Source organism: Pinus tabuliformis, chromosome J, assembly GCF_031772625.1.
Source record: "Pinus tabuliformis cultivar Carrire ecotype Pingquan chromosome J, CPIR1, whole genome shotgun sequence".
NCBI classification, from domain to species: Eukaryota; Viridiplantae; Streptophyta; class Pinopsida; order Pinales; family Pinaceae; genus Pinus; species Pinus tabuliformis.
Window position 1 is genome coordinate 110,201,011 of NC_142295.1, and position 23,021 is coordinate 110,224,031.

The 23,021-nt window shown below is 38.6% G+C and overlaps 1 protein-coding gene across 1 annotated transcript in view; it reads left to right on the forward strand.

Annotated features, from left to right (window-relative positions):
• The window catches only part of LOC149225772 (alpha-mannosidase-like), a 507,303-nt gene that overhangs the window by 366,262 nt on the left and 118,020 nt on the right, over window positions 1-23,021 (forward strand). Inside the window, exon 22 of the mRNA XM_089377307.1 lies at window positions 9,564-9,629. Within this exon, the coding sequence (XP_089233433.1) occupies window positions 9,564-9,629 (66 nt within the window). The remainder of the gene's footprint in view (window positions 1-9,563; window positions 9,630-23,021) is intronic.

Consider the following 23,021-nt stretch of genomic DNA (forward strand, 5'->3'; position numbering starts at 1 on the left):
TGTTACAGGCAACATACCGGAAAGATCAGAATGGACCAGTTGCAATATCTCAGATGTCTTTGTGACACTTGAGGGGAAAGGTCCCCTTGTATGTTTTCCTTCAGCACAGCCCTTACATACACCTTTATGATTATTTCCAAAATCAGGCATCCCTGTCACCACCTTCCTTGCTTCGGGAAGAGCCTTGTAATGAAGGTGTCCAAATCTTCGGTGCCATAGTTCGGTTTGACGGATAGTATCACAAGTCATAGCTCCCAACGGACTCCCTCCAACCTGGTAGAGTGTACCAACTCTAAAACCAATTGAGATAGCTTCCTTGAAGCTCTTCTTCCACATGAGTACCTTTCCATTAGAGAAAGTTACATTGAATCCTTTGTCTTCCATGGCAGATACAGACACAAGGTTCTTCTTCAATTTGGGTACATAGAGTACATCTTGTAGATGGAGGACTTGTCCTTGAGACAAGTGGAGGGTCACAGTCTCGGTCCCTTTCACAGGATAAGTGGCATTATCCCCAAGGGTAATTTCTAGATTAGTATCCCTTTCAACCATGTCAGAAAGTGCTTCCTTGAATCCAGTGATGTGTCTTGAGGCACCACTATCGATTAGCCAGACATCCATAGTGTCGGGCGGAGATGCAGCTGAGAGAGCAGATATTAGAATATACTCATTTCTTTTATCAACAACATTAGACTCCTCATACCTGGTATTTCTGGTCCTTTTAGAAGGTGGATGGTTTCCTTCAAAGTGAGCCTTCCTCTTTCCTTTGGATTTGTCATTTCTTTGATTCCTATTCCTTCAGTTGTTGTTGTTGTCGTCACTATCGGGAGAATTCTTCTGGAAGGGGCATTCTCTAGCATAGTGTCCAGTCCTATGGCAGGTGAAACATTTACCCTTCTTCTTTTGAGTCTTAGTCCTTCCTTTGTCCTTGGAACCACCAGAGTTCTTTCGGGAATGAGCAACATAGGCAGCATTTCTTTCATTATCAAATTCCTTCATCCTTGTTTCTTCTTGCATACATCTAGACAGAAGCTCATCAAAGTTAGGGATGGTATTATTGTTGAGAATGGTAGTTGTGAATACTTGCCATTCATATGGAAGTCCTCCAAGTGCGGTGAGAACCATCTCACGATCAGCTATTGTCTCCCCAATAGCTAGCAGATTGTTCCTGGTTTCGGTCAACTTCATAAAGAAAGTTTGAATAGACTCGTCTCGGCCCTTCTTCATATTCTTCAACTTGTTCTTGAGGAATAGCACTTGGTTCACATTGTTTACTCGGAACATAAGTATCAGTTTGTCATACATCTCCTTGGATGTGCCTAGTTCAGATATGTAGGCAACCAGACTCTTATTTATGGATTCCCTGATCAACAGTTTTGCTCTGATTTCTCCCTTCTTATACTTGTGTTTAACAGCAGCAGAGGCATTTGATGGAGGTTCTTGAATCTTCCCTGTCACATGATCTAGGAGATCATGATCTTCTAATTTGAGATCTAATAACATCTTCCAGGCATGGAAGTCATCACTTCCAGTCAGCTTGTCATTCTCCCTGAATTCAAGCTTAGAGGAATCCATTTCCTTCGATGATGATTGCTATAGATAGAGTTTGTCTTCACCTCAGCTCCGATACCATGTAAAGTTTTGTAGATGTTCTATGCTAAGAGCAATTTCACTTTTCTCACAGCAATCATACAAGTAGATAAGCAAAATGCAGATAGAACATATAAGCAGATCTTATAGAAGACAAATCAGAAACAAGAAAAATGTATGTGTTTGTTTCGGCAGTCAACAGGATGCTTCAACCAGCAAAGTCTCCTTTGGTCAGCCAGCCCAGCATGTGTCACAACAACCCTCCAACCAGTAGATGAGTCAACCCAAGTCAGTTCTACAAAAGTCAACGCTGTCCTGAAAAGTCAACGCAGGGGCAGCAAGCTTTCAGCTTGTTTGGACCAAGCGTTGACCAAAGTCAACGCTGGTCAAACTTCTGCGAAACCCTAGCAGCAGAAACCCTAGCAACAGAAACCCTAGCAGCAGAAAAATCCTCTTCGTCCTTCCCACGTGTGGCTGAAATTCGTCCTCCAGGTAGCTCGTACCTTTTAGGATGAGAGAGGAAGATGTGAGTTGTGTTGTGATCCAATTCTCTCCAACTTTTCCTGTATATATATATCCATCAATGAGGGTGTGTGACACATCTGTTGGGCATGTGAGCCTACATTACAAAACTGGCTGACCTTTGCACATATAATTTATTAAGAATAATAAATTCAAAATATAAGTTCTGCTCATCGGATTAAGACTATTTTTATATGGATTTTACACCTCTCAGAAAGAGGAATCCAACAAAAATATTAGCCTCTTAATCTGAGCATCAGAACATGGAGTTTGGACCTAGTTGTCCAAATTTAACAGGTATTCATAATGACATGTGTAACTGTGATTTTATCTAATTGATGAAAAGAAGAAGATAAAATTATTTTTTTGTAGTACTTGAATCATGGGTTTCATGATCAAGGAATTTTATTTTAGTTAAGGTTCCCATTGTGAACCTTTAGGTTTTGTCATCTAGTCATAAAAGTCAAAGAGAGTCAATGTCATGTATGAAGGACCCTTCTTGGGCATGTTATATTTGTATATGAGTCAATGAAAATGTCAAATAGCCCTCCAAGACCAAGCTCAAGCATCTACTTCAAGTCGGCCTTAAATGAAATAATGAATTTTCTCCAACAGTCATGTCGGCTCACCCATTGCTAAAGTCGGCTTATTATGGAGGCTCCAACAACTATAAATAGGCAGCTCAACCTCATTTCAGAGCAAGAATTTTGGTCAAGATCAAGTCTGAAATAAGAAGTGTGAAAGTCACTTGGGAAGGAGCCTAATCATCAGCGAAGAGAGAAAGAAGGAGAGTGAAGTCTTTGTCACCATTTTGGATCTGTTTTTGGGTTACGTTGATCTCACACATGCGAAGAAAGAGACTGTCTCTATTGCAGAAAAGGTTGAAGTATCACAGTCCCATTGGAAGGTCAAGATAAGGAGGAAGCAAAGGTGTATATCAAGCCGAGTTGTCAAGGAAGCTACCTCCACCTATAGTGAAGGGAATCAAGGTTCCAAAGTTGATCATTTACATGTGCTAGGGTCTCTAAAGGAAGCTGAGAAGTTGCAGGTCTGAAGCAGAGAAAAAGAAGGCTGAGATCTGAAGGATAGTTGAGGTACAAAGGAAGGTAAGCAGTTGGACCAAGTGTTGACTTGGGCACGATAGAGAAGCGGTGAAAGGAAACTTGAGTCTTAATCTTGGAGTGGCAAATAGGTCAAGGGTGTTGGTCTTGACTCTTGGTACTCATCAATTGAAGTCTCTATAAGAAGAAGAATTTGTTTGGGTTTTCCTCTCAAGTGGGAGAGGTTTTGGCCTTGGCTGATAGCCTATATTCTGTGTCTCGTCTCTTTATGGTTTATGCATTGGTAGTTGTTTGATGAAGAATAACACTATAATAACATAAGTAGAAGAAGATCCTAATCTAAGAAGTAAAAAGCATTCACAAGCAGTTATCAATAGAAGAGAAATCACTTTATCCAGATGCCCTAGATTTCTCAACATGATATCAGAGCTAAGGTGACTAAGTCAAGGAAGGGCATCTTATCAAGGGACACTCAAGGATCAAATCTCGAGCAAGGCATCAAAGCAAATCTAAAAGATTATCTTGAAGTCAAGATCTACAAAAGAAGTATCAAAAACCCTAGATCAAAGGAGAAGTCTACAAAGAAGTCTTGGAATCCTCAAGCCATCTCAAAAGACCTCGAAGACCGTATTAAGGTTGAAGGACTTATATATCAAGCTCCTTTCTATAAAAGCAAGACCAAGGATGTTGTCATCAAGATTCTAAGGCGATATCCCTCTCGATGAAGCAAGGTCCATACCATTGAAGACACCATCAAAGAGTCATCATTGATCTTCATCAACAAAAATATCACCATTAAAGGATCCAAAGAGATCTCATCTCTGTGGGATCAAGGATCATTATTGAAGAAAATTATCTTCTTCATGGAAAGTTTTTCTATTCTCTATATCATCATCAACATCAAGAAAGTAGCAAGGAGAAGGAGCATCCTATCAAGTAAGTATTTTTACGTCCACATATGAATCTGTCAAAATGTCTTTTTGCAAGGAAAGCAACAAATTGGTTGGGAATTCAAACTATCTTGCATGGAAGAAAATGACAGATCTGAATCTCATTGAAAATGAGGTTATGGAACATGTCAAAGGATCTATCACCAAACAAGCAAAGGAATATGCTCAAGCACTTGCAAAGTATATGAAAGGGGAAGTTAGGGCTCAAAAGATTTTCATAGAATCCATCAAGGATCCCCTCATCCCATATGTATCAAAACTCGAAACTTCAAAAGAAATCTATGAAAAACTGGTAGAGTTTTACTCTGTAAGCACTACTGGAGAAGTCATATCATTAAGGCAAGAACTCTACAAGCTAAAGATGGCAAGGGAAGATGGAATAGCCTCATGCTTTATGCGGATATCTGAAATCAGGGATCAACTTCAAGGTTTGGGAGAAGTCACGTCTGATAGAGAAATGACTACAGTTGTACTAAATGCACTACTAGAGGAGTGGGGTAACTTTACTTCAAGTATCTATGGGAAGAAAGAAGCTACTCCATTCCAGGATCAATGGTCACTATGCAAGATTGAAGAATCTAGACTAAAGGGCAAATATGATGTAGGAGCAGGTGAGCAAAATCAAGTTTATGCTACAATGACAAGAAGAAAGGGAAAATTTGGAAAGTCTGGTTCTCGGAAAAAGAAAAGGGACATGGCTAATATTCAATGCTATAGGTTTCAAGAATATGGGCACTACAAAAGAGATTGTCCTAATATCAAGAAGGACAATAACAAAAGAGGAAGAGAAGAAGCCCATATCACCGGAGAAGTGGAGGAAGTTGAAAAGAAGAAGTCCAATAAAGAGGAAGTAAGAGATCTCTACTATCACTGAGATAGTATTCCTTACGTAAGTTCTTTTCATAGTTATTATGTCTTCTGTTGTAAAATATGGCTATCATGATATATGGCTATCATGATTCACTAAGAAAAATGATGGGATTCCTGGCATCATAAAAGCATTGAAAACAAGAGCTTGTGACATCATCATAGAGAAGCATGGTTGAAGCATGGTAGTCAACTATGGAAGGATATAGATCTTGGAAACCTCATTTGTAACATAAGTGGCACCTATGGAAAAGAAAGAAAAAGGGTCATATAGTATAAGGCTCATCATACATCTGTCAAAAGGAAACATCTGTTGGATGGGGATACTCTAGATCCTCAAAATTCTCTGATGGAATCTTCATTAAAAGGTTCACTGATCAAGAGGGGAAGTAAGTGTTTCATCAAGAATTCCAAACTTGTGGAATTCATGGGATAATGGTATGATGCCATAAGAGGTGAAGCAAATCAGAGGATTAAAGCTCTTTTCAATCAAGGACGTTGCTAAAGGAAGTTTGGATGACACAAAGAAAAATGAGGTATGTATGCTTGTATTCGATATTGTAAAGTCATGTCATGTGGTTGCAAGTAACATGGATCAATGCTCTATCTTGAGAGCATGATCAAAAGAAAAAGGATCTCCTCCTCTGAAAGGATGCAAGAAGGCATGAGCCACACATTGTCTAGATCAAATCAACATAATATGTCCTCATATGTAATATGAGGTAGTTGACAACAATTGGAGGAATTCTGATTGGAAATTCCTGGAAATGAAATGTGTGAAGAAAGGAAGGAAGAGATTGTGGAATATGCAACCATGGAAAAGGCAATCAACATCCAAGAACCAAGAGATCTAACTAGGATATCTCCAAGAAAGATATGTACACTCTAATGAAGTCGGAAAAAGAAAGAGACCCTTGACAATATATATATATATATATATATATATATAGGAGATATGTCGATATGTATGCAGGATGCTGATGCAAACTAGAAAATGTCATGATGAAAGACCATCACAAAGGTAATTTTGATTTAATGTTCATTCTTTTATTTTAAAGATCTGGATGGGCTTATGCAGGGCTACCAAGGGAAGATCTATGGATATCTTCTACCACCGATCACCATGTAGCAAGATAAAACATCCTTAAGGAAACATGGGATGAAGAAGGTAGCATGGCATGAAGGAAGGCCATATATGAACTGATAGATCACTTTCTGATGATGACATGACTTACTCATGGATGAAAGTGATGGATGGTTTGTGCACTATGAAGAAGTCCCAAACATGAAGACTCCTGAATAACATGACATCGTGAGGAGGAGTTCTTCAATCAGTTGGTTATCCCATCATCTCCACTTGAGGAGCTGTTGTAGGTCCCTAATTAAGAGGGAGCTTGGAAACAAGTTTCTTACTTGGAAGAAACTTGGAAGCAAAATTCCTAAGCCAAGAGGGAGCTTAGGTACATTCCTTCCGTAGGAACGAGTACATTCCTTTATTGGAAAAGATATGTCCTCCTTAATTAAGAGGGAGAGATAGACACATCATTTTTGTCTTCACTTGCGAAGACAGAATGGAGGATTGGGTAAACATCTAGCATCTGTTACTCTTTGAGGATGAGTTAGGGAATTCAAGATAAGAGTAGTCGTAGAGGAATGAAATTCTTTGAGGAATGGGAATCCAAGATAAGGATAGTCCTGGTGGAATACACCCTGTGAACCTAGGTAGGGTATGTTCCGAGAGAGACAATGATGAGGGTGTCTATACATCATTGGTATCGCCAGCATTGAGCTCAAATCTCGTGGAGAGATAGAGTTGTTTGTCAAGGCTTTGCTGTGTTACAATGTTGGTTGATATGATGCTAAACAGATGGGTTACCAATCCAGCTCTTCTTATGAGGATTCCTTGATCTTGGGTGCCTCTTTTCAAGTAACATACCTCAAGCCCTAGGTCTTTGTAATCCCTTAGCCCTTCCTAGAGAGTCATTCATCTTGCTTCTATAGCAAGCAAGCCCATTATCTGAGCATCTCTTGTGAATAGGCTTTAAGAATCACCTCATATCCTATCATTGGTATATCTATTCTAGTGATTCCTCTCATACTATGAATCCTCCCATCGATGAAAGTCCTTAAAGGGCAGGAAGCTTTAGCTGAGGTGATAGTTGGCTATTGCTCCATTATTGCCACTTGACCTAGTAGTTTCTCTATAGGATCCCCTCATAGGACCCCTGCTAGTTTGAACGGTAATAGGGCCTTATGATAATTTTACAATTGAACACTCTGTTTGCTTGAGTTGCTTAGCCAAGTTAACATCGTGTTGCTTAGCACAAGGAGATTTTCTGGTGGAGATCTCAACTCCTTCGGTGAACCACGAGTGTCACCCTAGAGGAGTCTTTGGACACATTTGAAGCCATTTCGGAGCTGTAGCAGGAGTCTCACACCCAGGTCTCCAAGTGGCCAGGATGCTGGGAGGAATTCACACCATTGGAGGGAGGCAGCTGTTTAGCAAGAAAAATTCTGGGAATTTCAGGGGTGGTTTGGCTTGACAATTGCTAAAGATTTTGAGTAATTTGCAGGGTTGAGCTTGAGGGAATATTATAAGCCGAAATTTTGTCTTTTGGGGCCTGCGCAGGGCCTCTCTGGCAGAATTGCGTAGAGGCTGAGGGACATAGGGAATTTGGGGCTCAAGGGCTGGAGGAACAAGGAGGTTTGGCAGAGAAATTTGCAAAAAGAAAATTGAGGGAGTTGTAGCTGATTTTCAGGGGGAGCATTCTACACCAAATTTGGGTAGTGTGTACAGGTGGTGAAGCTGCGTCGTACGCTCCACTTTGTGGGTTTTCTAGGGTGTTGGAATGGGGCTGATTCCCTTCTGGGTTTTCTGTAGTTGATTGAGGAGAAGCACCAGGTGCAGTTTCAGGAGTTTTTGAGCACTATAGAGGGAGACTGATCAGTTTCCTTCCAGCAGCAGTAGTAATAAAATTATGGGTCAGCACAGAGATTTGGTGGGTAGAATTTCCAGCCCTTGGGCTGTGAATTCATAACCTGGGTTTTGATTTGTAACAAGCCCAGGTTCCCCTTTGCTTAACTATATTGTACTTATTCAACTCAGGTAATTAATAAAAAGATTCAGTTTTTGGTGTCATTATTTGTGTATCTGATATTTGTGTGTGCATGCAATTTTTGGTTGTTGTTCATGTTACATGTTTTCTGCTATTCACTGTTAAATTCTAGTTAGGAATATTACACAATTTTATTTGCAAATCCAAAAAGTACACTTCCACAGACAATCATTAAATTTTCAAGTTTAACACATGTTTAAGAACCTAACAGAAAGTATTCTACACAATTTAAAATTTGGTTGGAAACCTTTATATATGCACACCTTCATTGGAAACACTAGGGCAGATCTACAACCAAACAAATTGGTACATAAACACTTCATTGACACACCTAAACAATTCGACTAAGACTATCCTTTAGGGGCACCCCGCTTGAGTTGGAGAATCCTAAAGCAAGAGGAAGAGCTACTGAGGTGACAATGGGTAGCCTTCTCAGTTACACAAACCTTGCGCTTGGAATTTCACATGTTTGAGTGCTATACTGTGTTGTAACACTATAGATTGCCAAGCTGTAATAGGAAGTCAAGTCTAATGCATTCTTAGTCAGATAAGACATTATTATAAATAGATTTAGTCCAAACCTTAAAATGTCATAGAAGACCTTAACATGATCATGATCTGATAATAACATTGTTCTAAGGAATAATTGTGACAAAGATTCAGCAATCCCCGGCTTGTTGAAGGTATGATGTATACGCTATCCTGAATAAGAGTGGTGCAGTTTTGTGTCAACGACAGGTTTTCAAAAACAGCAGTCTGGCCATTCTGTTAACTTATGTACGTTGAAAGGAAAAACGCTTTACACCAGGACAATCAGTTTTAGATTCCGTTTTAGACACACATCGCATGTGGAATAGCCAAGACAACGTAATTTGAAAGGAATGTTCTACAGTAGAGAACTGAGGCAGCCACGACTTGTATGCAATATATATTTTTGCCCTCTGTGTTGGCTTTCCCCAGATTAGGCATCTTAGTGTCTTACCTAATGTTCAAAAACGATTGGGATCTCATAGAAATCTATATAGCCATAGGATTCCAATGTTATCAAATTTCTAATTTTGTGTAAGTTTTACAAAAATTGCATCTCATGAGTGTGTCTTACATCTTTCTGTAAAGCATATCTGCATTAAAGAGAATTTTCCACTGGAGAAAAGAGAGAAAATAAACGAACTCTGAAAGCACTAGAATTATTTTATATGTATAATTTCTGTTTGCAATGCTGAGTTAACCGTTGGTTCCTTCACGAGATGAAAATGCGCATTGGCCACTTAACTCGGGGTAATTTAAATCTCTTATTTGGTTTAAGTACCCTCTAAATCTTTATGTATAGATATAGAAACTTTTCGATTTCATTTTAATTCCAGTGATATAATTAATGAGATCTAGTCCATCATTTAGCATATAAAAAGAATGGCATTATATTTCTGTTCCTCATGTTTATTTGTTGCATAATGCAGGTAAGGAATTATAGAAAGGATTGGAACTTGAGCGTACATGAACTAATTGCAGGAAATTACTACCCTGTGAGCTAAAATATTACTACCTCTTGTGTTTTCATTTTGATTTTATTGGAAGCATTTCTTTACACTTTTACATAGTTTCGTTTGACATAAACATTCCAATTGAGAACTTCAATGCATTTTAGTTATACTTATATTTATGCATAATATTGTGAAGTGTATAACACTGATTGCTTGTTTCTTAAATAATTAAAATGAGTTGATTAGATCACTGAAAGCATGTGATTTCTTGGAACGAAAATTATCAGGTAACTTACTTAAAATTATGTGTGTGTATTTCTACAAGAATCTGGGGACCATAGGGTGCACCTTAAAAGTGGAGACACTTTCGGGCAGTGTTGAAAATATCGGTATTGGCAAAATATCGGCGAGGGTCCAGAAAATATCTTATCGGCAATATCGGCGAAAATATCGGCAAATATCGGCAAGCATAAAAAATAATTTTTTCAAATTTTTAAATATAGCCGATATTTTGCCGATATTTTCAAAATATCGCGATATTTTGCCGATATTTTCCTATATTTGCCGATATTTTGAAAATATCGCGATATTATCAAAACAGAAAATATCGCGATATTTTCTCGGCGATATATCGTTTTGCCGAAAATATCGCGATATTTTCGAATATCGCCGATATATCGCCGATATTATCAACAGTGCTTTCGGGCATCCTTGTTCAATCCTGTTGTTGGGAACCACTATCGAGGTGTCAAGCCTGATGCCCCGAAAAGGGAATCTCATTTTCAGGAAATAAAAACCTCATGGATAAAGGAAGAATATGAATACACATTTGGCTGTAGAGGACACTAGCTTGAAAATACAAACCAAATTGTTGGTTTCAAACTTTATTTCTTAATTAATGCTGAAAATAGTTTAATAATAGTAATCTTTCTTTAAGTTCATGACCTAGCTAGATACCAGATTGATGTATGAGACCCTCTTGTTTGTTGGACGAGGAACGTCCTCGATGCAGTGATTTGACTGCTTAATATAAACTTAGCCTTTGAAATTATGCATAGCTCATAATCCTACAAAACACAGTCTCAAATATGTCTTTGATTGTTGAGACTATATCTGATGGGTGCATTTAAAATGGTATTTTTCAAATGCTTTTGTATACAACATAAAGAATGCCATTTGGATTTTACTCCATTCTGATGTCATCTGCTGGTTGTTATCTACTACATTGGAGAGTATGCAACTCTTAATTTTTAGAAATGATGGTTATATTACTTCATGGAACAAATAACTACATCATAGGTCAGAGAGTTGCATCGCATGAACAACAGGATTATTGAGAAATTCCTACCTTGAAATCCAAAAATGTGAGCATATGCTCTTGGAGAATTACATCACACGAACAACACCACATGGAAGTATCTTTCCTGAAAGCCAGAAAGGTGAGTATATACTTCTATGTACCAAGAAAAAGGGACTTAAAATCAAGACGAAAGACACTAAGTTTAACTGTCATAAGATCCGCCAATTCCCCTCAGCGAAAAGGGGAGGATCTTCCTGGAAAGTAACTTTACATTGATGTTTCCAAGGAAAGGCTATAGCAAACAACTATATTAAGTGTCACAAGGATTTGCAATTGTTCCTAATCATCCAGTGTGATGTTCCTTTTTCTAGTGTTCCTTATGACATGGTTAGGACGGACTTTCAGAGTTGGGGGCAGATAGGTCACAGGTGCAGGTTGGTGTCATCAACGGGCCCAGGTGCTTTTGGAGGGGTTTTGAGGAGTTTCTATGAGGTCTGATGGCATTCGTTCGGTATATTCCATCATCCGCATAGTTTGCCTTTCATTCCAGCACATTCCGACAACTTTAAAAAAATAGAGTTATTATTGGGCCTGGCTCAATTAATTATGCTGAAGGTGGCATTCCAGAAGGAATACTTGACAAAACACCTTAGTGTAATAGCTCGTTGGAACTGGAACGTAAAGATCTATAGGATGGGATGGTTAGAAGTGAGTTTCAGTGATTTGAGGAGACTTGGTTGCCAATTTACTCTTTTCTCGCATTATAAAAAATATTTTAATTGAAATAAAACAGGGAAAAGTGCTCCATGATTAAAATAATAATAAAATATTAGGTTCTAGAGGGGTCCATCGGATCTATAAAAGAGGAGGAGGCCATTGGAGGGCATCTTGGATTTGATCTTTCTTCTTACATGAGAGGTTTGAGAATGCAGTTCTCTACTTCATTGTAGGCCCAGAACGAAAACCCTCGAGTGATTTAGTGAGATTGGGCGAGTACCCATCTCCCCTTGGTGAATTCATCCAGAGTTCACAGGGGAGCATAACAGTGGCAGTTCAGTTCAGTTTTGGTGGAGGGCCAATGTGACATTGAGCAGATTCTTGAGGCCAGTTCTATCTCAGCTATAGCAGTTGCTTCAGCATGTAAAACCCCAATTTATATATATTATAAATAAAGTTGAGATTATTTCTGCTCATTATGTTGTTATTTTGTTGTTCTATGTTGTTGAATTTTACATGGCAATGTTCTGTTAATGAATGGAATTTTATATGGAGCACTTGTTGAGTTAAAATTTGTGAAGTTGCAAAAAAATTTCAGTTTGGGATATTATAGTGGTATAAGAGCTAGTGTTCCTGCCAGCCTGAGGATTTCGTGTAAAATTGCAAGTCCAAAATCAGTTATTAGAGAATGCAAGGGCCAAGTTTAAATTGATTTGGAGGATGTCGAATCCTCCGTCTAGAGACAAAACGAGTTGTCATTGTTGAGGTTAATAAATTGATGGGGCCATGTGACCAATGTGAACGCTCAACACTGTATAGAGGAACCCATCAAAATTGTTGATTTGGGGTAGCATCAGGTGTGCTATAGCCATGAAAATTGGTGGAGACGCGAAGGCACATGAGATCTCCAAGACCTAGAAATGGTTTGGACAGATTGTACCCGATTTGGGAGATATTAAAAGAATTAATATTTTTAATGGAGTTCCTAAGTCTAAACTTAGGAAAAATAAAATATTAATGGGTATTAATATAAAACTAGGTTAGAAGGGTCCAAAAGTCATGGATCAAGCCAAATATAATCTTAGTCATTGATTAGAGATTTAATCTCGGCCGTTGATGAACCAACAAGAAAAGTATAAGAAGAGGCTTGAGGGTTAGTTGGAGAACACATTAGAGTGATCGGTCATTCATTTTGCTAGGGCGGGGTTGCTAAGCAAAGTTGAATCAATGATTAGCTGCGAGGGGCAGTGAGTATGAGGTAGAGAGGCAGGGACAATACTGGGAGACCAGCACAAAAGTGGAGAGAGTCAGAGCAGCAGTCAGTTTAGGCTACATAGAGCCCAGCAGAGGTAGCACAAAGCCCAGAGAGACTGCGTCATCCACGCAGAGGGAGTGACGTAGAGGCTCCCAGAGGCTACGCAGTGCCTCAGAGGGCTGACGCAGAGAGTCCTGGGGTTGACGCAGGTCAGCAGGAGGCTGACGCAGTGGCCAAAAGGGCCAGCGCTGAGCTTCAGTTGTGCCGGAGAGGGTTTCGTGGGACAGGTTTTCTGAATACCTATTTCTGAATATAGAGGTATTGTTGTCGTGTATTTTTCTCTGTCGGGTGAGCCGGATTAGGCACCCAGTTTTACTCAGATAGACTGCATAATACTATAACTCTCTGAATAGCTACACTGGTTTTCCCACATTGGGATTTTCCGGGGACATTGGTCCAAAAAGAACAGTGTCACTTGTGTGCTTGTTTTCTTTTAGTTGATGATTTGTAGATGTTGTGACTGTATTGTGTTTATTTCGATATTTAACTGTATTAAATAACTTGTTTGGATTTAGACAAGTAGGAGAAATAAACGAGCAGAATACAGAATAATTTTCTAATGGATAGACTTGGAAAATTCAACAAAAATACACCTCCGTAAGCCAGAAGTACCAACCGTCGTTGTGAGATTCGATCAAGCCAAATGCATTCAATGGGGCCATGAGTGTCATTGTTTTATTGGGACGAATATTGCATTGGTCGCATTACCTGCTTAACCCAAAGTTTATTAAAAAGGGACAAAATATTTTTGAGGGCCCCAACATATTATTTGAAGTGGACCGTGAGAATTTGACCAAAGATTACATAATTCTTGGGCAAAAAGGGAGCATGTGATTTTTGTTAAAATCTGGTGTATTATATCCAAGTGGGGTCGTGAAAACCAAGGTGTCCTAAATAAATCCAAAGGGTGGCAAAATTTATTTTTATACATGAGCCAAATGTTAGAATTGGGTAAATGATTTAAGCAAAGGCCGAGATTGATATTTGGTGTCAAACTATATGGTCTCGCATGGGCTGAATTCACTCACCTTCCAAGCTGAACCTGATCTTTCTTGAGGTCGAAACCACCAATCGTGTGAGATTGTTATCATCAAATTGTGCATGAAAGGGGTCAACGTATGGCCGATTGAAGAACAAGAATTAAGAACGTGTTGAATTTGTTGACCAAGCATGAGCATGTCGCCGCTGAGTTTTTGGTCCTTTAGAGTCGACGCCAATCTGGGCGAAGCCAAATTGAAAGAGAAATTTCAACATTGCAATTCCCAGTTTCTATCTCAAATTTTCTAAACTGGGCAGGTTCAGGCTAAGTCCCTTGACAAGCTGCATGCATACTGGGATCAGGTTGTGGCGACGAGATTTGTAGAATTATGTGCTAGGTGGAACATTGTTATGAAACCAACTCACAAAAATATAGAAAAGATAGATCAACGCCTTAGAAATAAACCTCTTCGAGGGGGCAACCTCCTTTACATTACACAAATGAACAATTCTTAGATGATACAAATGACAAGACCTCATTTCTATATATAGGAGTCTAAGGGGTCATAATATAATCAAAGCTGACATAACAATAATAATGGAAGGGCACAATAATAACAATAGTGGGCTTCTATGGGGCACAATAATAACAATATGGGGACTACATGGGCACAACAATATAATAAGGGGTTTGTACTAATAACAATAAGGGGTTACACTAGTAGTATAGGGGCCTAACATGCCCCTCTCCTTCAAAAAGTGTTGTCCTCAATGCTTGAGTAGTTCTTGATGCTTCTGTATAAAATTCTTGTCCTCCCATGTGGAATCTTCAGCGGGTAAGTTCTTCCACTTGATGACATACTCTGAAATTGATCGATTTCGTAGCTGTCGGGTTCTTGTTTCTATGACTGCTCCAGGTTCCAATATGATTTTTCCTTCCTCTTCAAGTTCTGGCAATATTGTTTGAATTGGGATATTCTGCAACTTTTGAATGAGTGGCCACACTTCTTTGTCCTTCTTTCATTCATCCCTTGCTTCGTTTATTCAATCTGGTTGGATAATAGAAATAGCACAAAACAATGCTTCCACATCCTCATCCTTTCTTGAGAGTGCATCTGCAACAAAAATTTTCTTCCCTTTTCTGTAGATGATGTCAAAGTCATAACCCAACATATTTGTGACCCATTTTTTTTGTCCTTCTAAAGATAATGTTTGTTCTAAAAAGTATTTAAGACTATCATGATCCATTTTTACCTTGAAGTGTCCTCCCATTGGGTAAGGTCGCCATTTCTTAAGTGCATGTAATATTGCCAACATTTCCTTCTCATAAATAGCTTGCTTGAGATGTAGTTGTAAAAATACTCAATCACCCACATCAAAACTTTTTTCACTGCGATGTTGATCTACATGTTGTTTCATTCGATTCTGCACCAATGTGGCGTTATCCTTTAAAAGTTGGAGAACTTGTTGTTGATGCTCGATGTGATCTTTCACTGCTTGAACCTTTTTCTTCTTAATATGTCCCTCTATCTTAAGAGTTTGAGGAGTGGTAATTTATTCCAATGCTTTACAAGATATGGTCGGATTCATTTCTTGATGCTCGATGTGATCTTTCACTTCTTGAACATTTTTCTTCTTGGTATGTCCTTCTATCTTGATAGTTTGAGGAGTGATAATTCCAGCCAATGCATTACAAGATATGGTTGGATTCATTTATTCTTTCTTGATGTGATATTTCACTTCTTGAATCTTTTTCTTCTTGATATGTCCTTCTATCTTGAGAGTTTGAGGAGTGGTAATTCTTGTCAATACTTTACAAGATATGGTCGGATTCATTTCTTCTTTCTCCGGGGCTGGTTCCTGGCGTATATCCTCTTCTTTTGATGTTTCTTGATCCTTTTCTTCCTCCTCTTCATACTCTATGTAAAATAATTTCTTCTCAGCACACTTATGACCTTTAGTGTATTTGCTATCACAATTGTAACAAAGCCCTTTTGCTCTTTTTTCTTCCAATTGTTGTGGTGTAAACCTTGTAGGTTGTGGAAGGCTAAGGGCAACAACACTTTCATCTTTATAGTTGTGAGTGGTAGGCTTCCTAGTTGCCATAATTTTGTTTTCCATTTTTCTTGCTAACCTGAATGCCTTCTCCAATGAATCAAGTTCCCAAAGGTGAACCTCATGTTGGATATTATCCTTTAAAGTCCCTATGAACACATCAATCCTATGCTCCTCTGGAATATCTTTTACCCTTATGTTCAATTTTTGGAAGTCCTCAATGTGCTCCATAATTGAACCCTTTTGTTTGAGATTTATCAATTGGCTAAAAAAGTGTTGCTTTTTGTATCCTCATAATGTGCTGTCATTTCTTCCGTAAAAATTGCCCAAGTGACAATTTGTTTACGAGAGTAAAGCCATTGATACCATATAAACTGATTTGGTTTCAAATTTAAAGTTGCAATACGTACCTTTTGTGTGTTTTGCACATTATGGAGATCGAAAAATTGCTCCATCTGTAGTATCCATGTTCTGGGATGCTTGCCATCAAACTTCCTCATATCGATTTTTGGAACATGGTGGGTCTTCAATCTAACATTAGAGTCTATGAAATCATGATTAACATTTCTTTTGTTCTCATCATGAGTTTTCTTTACTACCCTGTCACCATTAGTAACCATTTCTTGTAGCAGCTTATTCAAATTTATCTTCAATTCTTCCATCTTATCGTCCATGCCATTCATCTTAGCTTCCATGCCATCCATCTTAGCTTCCATCTTAACTTGCATTCCATTCATATTAACTTCCACGCCATTCATCTTGGCTTCATTTACCTAAAGTGAGAATGAAATTTGTTGTACTTGGTCTTGTAATTTTGATATATCATGTTGCATTTCTTCCTCTTCTTCACGAGTCATGCTAGAGCTTTCAGGTTGTTTACTAGGTGTTTCCATTTTCTTTCTTCAGGGCATCAATTACCGATAATAATGCTTTACTATGCCCTTCGACTTTCTTCAAACTAATTTTTCAAACCAAGCTATGCAAATTTTTTTAAAAATCTACACACCTTTTTTCACTTTGTAGGAGCTCGATATTGCATCTGATGTATCTCTGTAATTTCAGATCTTCCAGTTCTGAAATTGCGACCTGCAGTAGCCCTCTGTGTCCTCTTTCCAATGCCACTAGTCTGATCGAATTTAGATTCTCCAAGAAAGAGTTATACACACTCTCCCAAGATGACCTGATTATATACCTTTTCAGATTTTACCTTAGGATCTGAAAAATATACACAGGAAACTACAGTCCGTCCTCTTTCTGTAACTTCTTACGAAATTTCAATCTGATGCTCAAAAAAAAAGTTATGACTATTTTCCCCAGGTCACCTATTTGTAATGTAATTCGGGAGTCTGCAAAAAGGCCAAATTCCTCAGATCATATCTCCGCAAATATAGTGCGAAAAGATCTGAAATTCGGACCCGAGGTTTAGAACGATTTCAACCCAAATGGGTTTTTTTTTAGCGTCTAAAACGTCGCAGAAAAAAGTTATAGCGAAAATGCCATGATGACTTGTTTGGAGCAGCGAAACCCTAGAATCCAAAGCTCTGATACCAAATGTTATGAAACCAGGTCACAAAAATATAGAAAAGATAGATCAACGCTTTATAATTCAGCCTCTTTGAGGGGGCAACCTCTTTTACATTACACAAATGAACAATTCTTGGAGGATACAAATGACAAGACCTCTTTTCTATATATAGGAGTCTAAGGGGTCATAATATAATCAGAGCCGACATAACAATAATAATGGAAGGGCACAATAATAGCAATATGGGGACTACATGGGCACACCAATATAATAAGGGGTTTGTACTAATAACAATAAGGGGTTGCACTAGTAGTATAGGGGCCTAACAAACATTTATATAAGAGATTAGAAAATAAAAGAAAAAAATCGGGTGTTGCATATAAAGAAGTTGAATGTTGGCCACTTACTCTTCTGACAACCATATTCTGGGGCACGAAAGGACAAGCCTCCCTGCCAAATCGGAGTCGTGGAGTTGGGTTGGGTATTGGAATAACAGGGACACCTCCTCTTGATAAGCCACTACAGGATTTGGCTACATGCGAGTAAAATTCTAGTGAAAGGGTTGAGATGGTGCAGACCTCTTGACACGGTAGTAGAGGCAAAGGCAAATTTCTTGTTGAGGCTACATAAATTCCCTCAAGGTGCCGATTTTTTTTTGGCTTGTCAATTAACGGTGGGGGACGTATAAGTCTGTTGTTGGATGCTATCATTTTGGGCATGCTGTGATTTTCTTATATCGCGAGATGTCACTCCAAAACAAAGGTTGGGCGTGATTACTGTTACTGTTGGAAGGGAAGCGTGGACCATCTTACTGAGTTCTTACTTCATTTGGAGCTGGAAACACTGCTGATAAGGAGGCCGAATCTAAACCTGTTCTTGTTGTAGATCACTGCTCTCATCATTTGTAAAATTACCAAGTTCCATTGTTTTGTTTCCCTTCATAATTTATATTAGTGTTGTGTAATTTCTAAGCAATATTTGGTGTATTACTGGGTTATCTGATACTTCAGTGATATTGGGCTCTCATAGCGTGGTCCATTGTTCTTCTCAGGGAAATCTCAAGCATAGTGGCTTTTCTTGTGACAATTGTAACATTCAATGTGCAAGTATTATTTTCTTCTATTTGGATTTGAAGGAGGACGCTTTCTTGAATTTGATGGATCTCCTTTTCTTTCTTTCTTCTTCTTATTGTGAGTGATGAATGTAGAGGGCTCTCCTTCTTCATGCTTTTGAATCCTTCCTCTTGATATCATCCTTGATTCCTCTTGAGTGAGTTGTCCAACAATTTCATCAAATGATGGGAGGACATTGTTGTTGCTTATAGTAGTAATGAAGGTTTCCCAAATAGGAGGGAGATCTCTTAGACTCACGAACATCAATTCCCTATCAAACACATACTCCCCAACTCTTTGTGATTGATATCTAAGACGAGATATCCTCATTATGTAGGATTGCACAGACTCTCCTTTGTTCATCTTTGTGTCTTTGAGTTGATCTTTCAAGGAGATGACTTCATTTAGATTGTTGATTTGTTGACCACTGGAGTGGCACTTGATGATTATATGAAGACTCCACGCCCAAGGATGATCTAGAGGATAGTTGTGCCATCATATATCATCAATCAATAGAGTTTTTTATCTTTACTTCTATCTTTTCATCATCTTTCTTGTACCCAGATTCCACACCCTGCAAGGAATTGTAATAAGTGATACTACTAATGATGAGTTTTTGAGTTTGTAACAGGTCTAGGATGTTGGGACTCGATCAACAAACGAGTATACCTTGGAGTGTTTTTTTTATCTGGTTAATTATCCCTTCTTTTTCAGAGGCGAATAATTTTCTGGGTTTTTTCACTCATTTTTTACCCCAAAGCCGGGGTGATGGTTTGAGGGTTGAGCCCTTAACACATCTTAGTGTCTAGATTCGATGTATATTACCATACTAGATCACACAAAAAATTTCGTGGAATTTGGTTAGGTTTAGGTAGTCATTTTTTAATTTTTTAGATTTCTCGCAGGTCAAAAATTGCAAATAAAATTGTACTTGTAATGTAATAAGTGATGTCTAGAGAAGTTGTATGATGTATGAGTAATGAAATTTACACCTCTCCCCCTCAACTTTTTACTATGATACACTTTGATGGGGTTGAAGGCTTTTCTCACTGACTTGTAGGTAGGTGTAGGCGGCAGTGTCAATAGACTTCATAAATGCCAACTATCTTATCATACATGTCCTTGGACCTTCTCAAGTTTCCAACATATATAAGTAAATTGTCCTGTAAACCATCAGCTATAATTTGCTTTGCTTTTAACTCATCTTTCTTGTGCTTGTTCCTGACAACAGTGGAAGCATTCTCCAGAGGCTCAAGTACTTTTCCTTGAATGCATTCCAGAACATCATTGTTATCAACTATGACCTCCAACTTGACTTCCATGCAGCAAAATTGGATGAGTCACCCAACTTCTCACTTTCCTTGAAAAAGGAAGACATCTTGACTTGGATAGATTGGCTTTTTCAACTTTCCAAAGATGATTGCTTGAATTCTTGTCTCCTTTTGGGCTTTGTCCTTCACCTTAGCTCTGATACCATGTTAAATTTTCAGATTGTTTTATGTTGTATCAATAACGTTAGCCCAATTCAATACTTCAATTAGCAATCTTTTCAATTTCAATTAATCTTTCCAATCATCAATAGTAATTGAAGATAGAACAATAAATGCAATGATAAAGGTGATAATCAACGCATCAACAAGAGACACCATATTTGGTCAAAGACCAGGGAAAAAACCCACTAGGGGGAAAACCCTTTGAAATTCTTCTTTTATTAGATTATCATAAAATGTTCAGCAGAGAGTACAATCACCCCAATGTTAGTTTTTGTAGCATCGGTTGTGTTCTAGCCATGAAATTTGGTGGAGAGGCTAGAATACATGTATTCTCCAAAACCTAGAAACCGCTTATGGAAATTCCACCTAGAGACGACTTAATTAAAATAATTAATCTTTTTTTAATGGTTTCTAAGTCTAAACTTAGGAAATTTGATTAATTAAAGGGTATTGATTAATTCATGGTGATAATCTTCTAGAAGAAGGCATAGACCGAGTTTTAGTTAATCTTGGCCATCGATTATGTTTTAATCCTGGTTGTTGATGTCTCAACGAGAGATTATAAGAAGAAATTCGATGGGGATTGGAGAATACACTTGAGACACCAGGAATTCGATTTTGCTGGGAAATCGATCTCTAGAGTAGCAGCATTCAATTGCCGAAGGTGATTCGGTGAGATTGAAGCAGTGAGAGAGGGGCAAGGATAGTAAGGTTAGAGGGAGATTTTCCAATCCGTTGAGTGCATAGCAGAAATACAGTGAGTTCCATAGAGAGGCAGCGCAGAGCAGAGAGGCCCGATAGTGCTTCAAAGGGGAAGCCGTATTTTGCTGGGGAGAAGCACATATTTAGCGTCAGAAGCCGAAGCGGGAGCCCGAAGGCCAGAAGAATCGATCTTCTAGACAATAGCTGATCAATTAGCGAGAGAGACATTGGTCTGAGTTGTGGGACGCAACACTGTGTAGGCTGACGCAGGGACTGCACAAAAGCAGAAGAGAGCAGCTCATCTTGAGCCAAGGTCTTTGTCAGATTGCCAGTGGGAGTGAGATTTTTCTCACTAGAGTTTATGTCAGTCATTTCTCTGAATGGATTGCTAGATTTGAGCATCCATAGATTTGTACTTAGATTTTCTGCTGCATATTAATAAAACCCTCAGTTGCTGCATCGGTTTTCCCAAGTTGGGTTTTTCCGGGGACATTGATCCAAAAATAACTATGTATTTGTGTGTGTGTGCATCTATTCTTCCAACACTATTTTCTTCCACAGTATTGTATTTGTGAAGGTTGTAGTGTATTAGTTTCGATCTAAGTCACTTGACACGGGGATTCGGGACACGTAGGATTCGAGATTCGTGGTGTCGGATTCGGACACGTTGACCCCCCGGAACAGCACACGTAGGATTCGTTATATATTATTTTGTTAATATATATATATATATATATATTAAAAATTAGATATTTCTTACACAAATTTTAATTAATGATACAAATTTATTGATTTCAAACATATATCTTCATCTATAGCAATTAGCATGCATAGTACATACAAAATTCAAATAAATGTCAGTGGTACTAGTCACATAAATGATAAATCTATTAAAAATTTAAATCATGATTCATAATTCATAACTAGAAGACAACTTACAACTACAAGATAGTAAGATAAACACACTGACAACTGTAGTTTTCTCATTAAGTCATCAAATCAAAATGTGTTACATAGGTAGTGTTGGTGCAATGACAATGGCAAATAAAAATAGAAAATATAAAACAATTACAGGTATATAAGCCTCAAGGCATCAATCAACATCAGAATCAGCATCAATGTCCTCATCATCATGGTCCCCACTACTCTCCTCTGCATCCTCCTCCTCCCCTGTATCCATAGTCGCCTCTGCATCTGCTGGTGTGGAGGATGACCCCTCTAAGTCATCAAATCTAATAGGCTCTAGCACTGGATAATTGAGATCCATGTTGGCCAATGCCAACTCAACACTGGTGTCCAGACCCATATCATCAGGAACAATGTTACTTGGGAGCGGGAGCGAAAGTGGGGAGCGGGAGCGAAAATGGGAGCGGGAGCGACATTTTCAGAAGCTCCTCATTTGGTGCTCTTCATTAAATACGAGCGCCATACCCTAATACATGACAAAATTCAATGGAAACATTGCAATCCCCCAATCCTAAAATCCTGAAAGACTGATAAGTCTGCCGGATTTTGAATGAAATCTAAAATTCTATTTTCTCCATATGAAATCCAATGAGGCCGGAACCACTCTCAAACATCCTGAGTCATTTCATGGTAATGTTAAAAATTTAAGTAAAAAGATGAAAATGAAGATTAAGGAGAATGTCACTTTTACTTTAAGAATTTAACATTACCATGAATGGCATATCAATACTAGGGCCTAGACTTGATCATGAAGCTGCCAAAACGCTTGCCAAATGAAAATATGTGTGGCTGTAATGACCAAATGCGGCCTTTTCATACCCGCGCAGGTCACTTTTTGAGCTTAACGAGTCCTGGAAACAGGACACGATTCCCAAAATCGTGACACGCAGATGAAAATCGGGACACGACCTCGGATTCGACGAGTCAGGAAAGGACACGACGTGTCATTGGATTTGGACATGAATCAAGGTAGAATCGCGTCGGACACGCTGGATTCGGGATTCGAGGGGCCTCTAGGACGAATCCAGTTATCTAGGTTTCGATATTTACCGTAGGATGCAGTAAATAATTTGTTCAGTTCATTTAACAAATAGAAGAAATTTAATCAGTTGTTGCAGTAGGATTTCGGATTTCGAAATTTTCAGATGGTATCAGAGCACAAATCGTAAGCCAGAGAGCTCAGTAGCAAAAGGAAAGAGGAATTTTGAAACTCTGTGTAAGCAGCGGTTCGAAACCCTCAGAGGCAGCGCAGTCCTTTGGCCAGGAGGGTC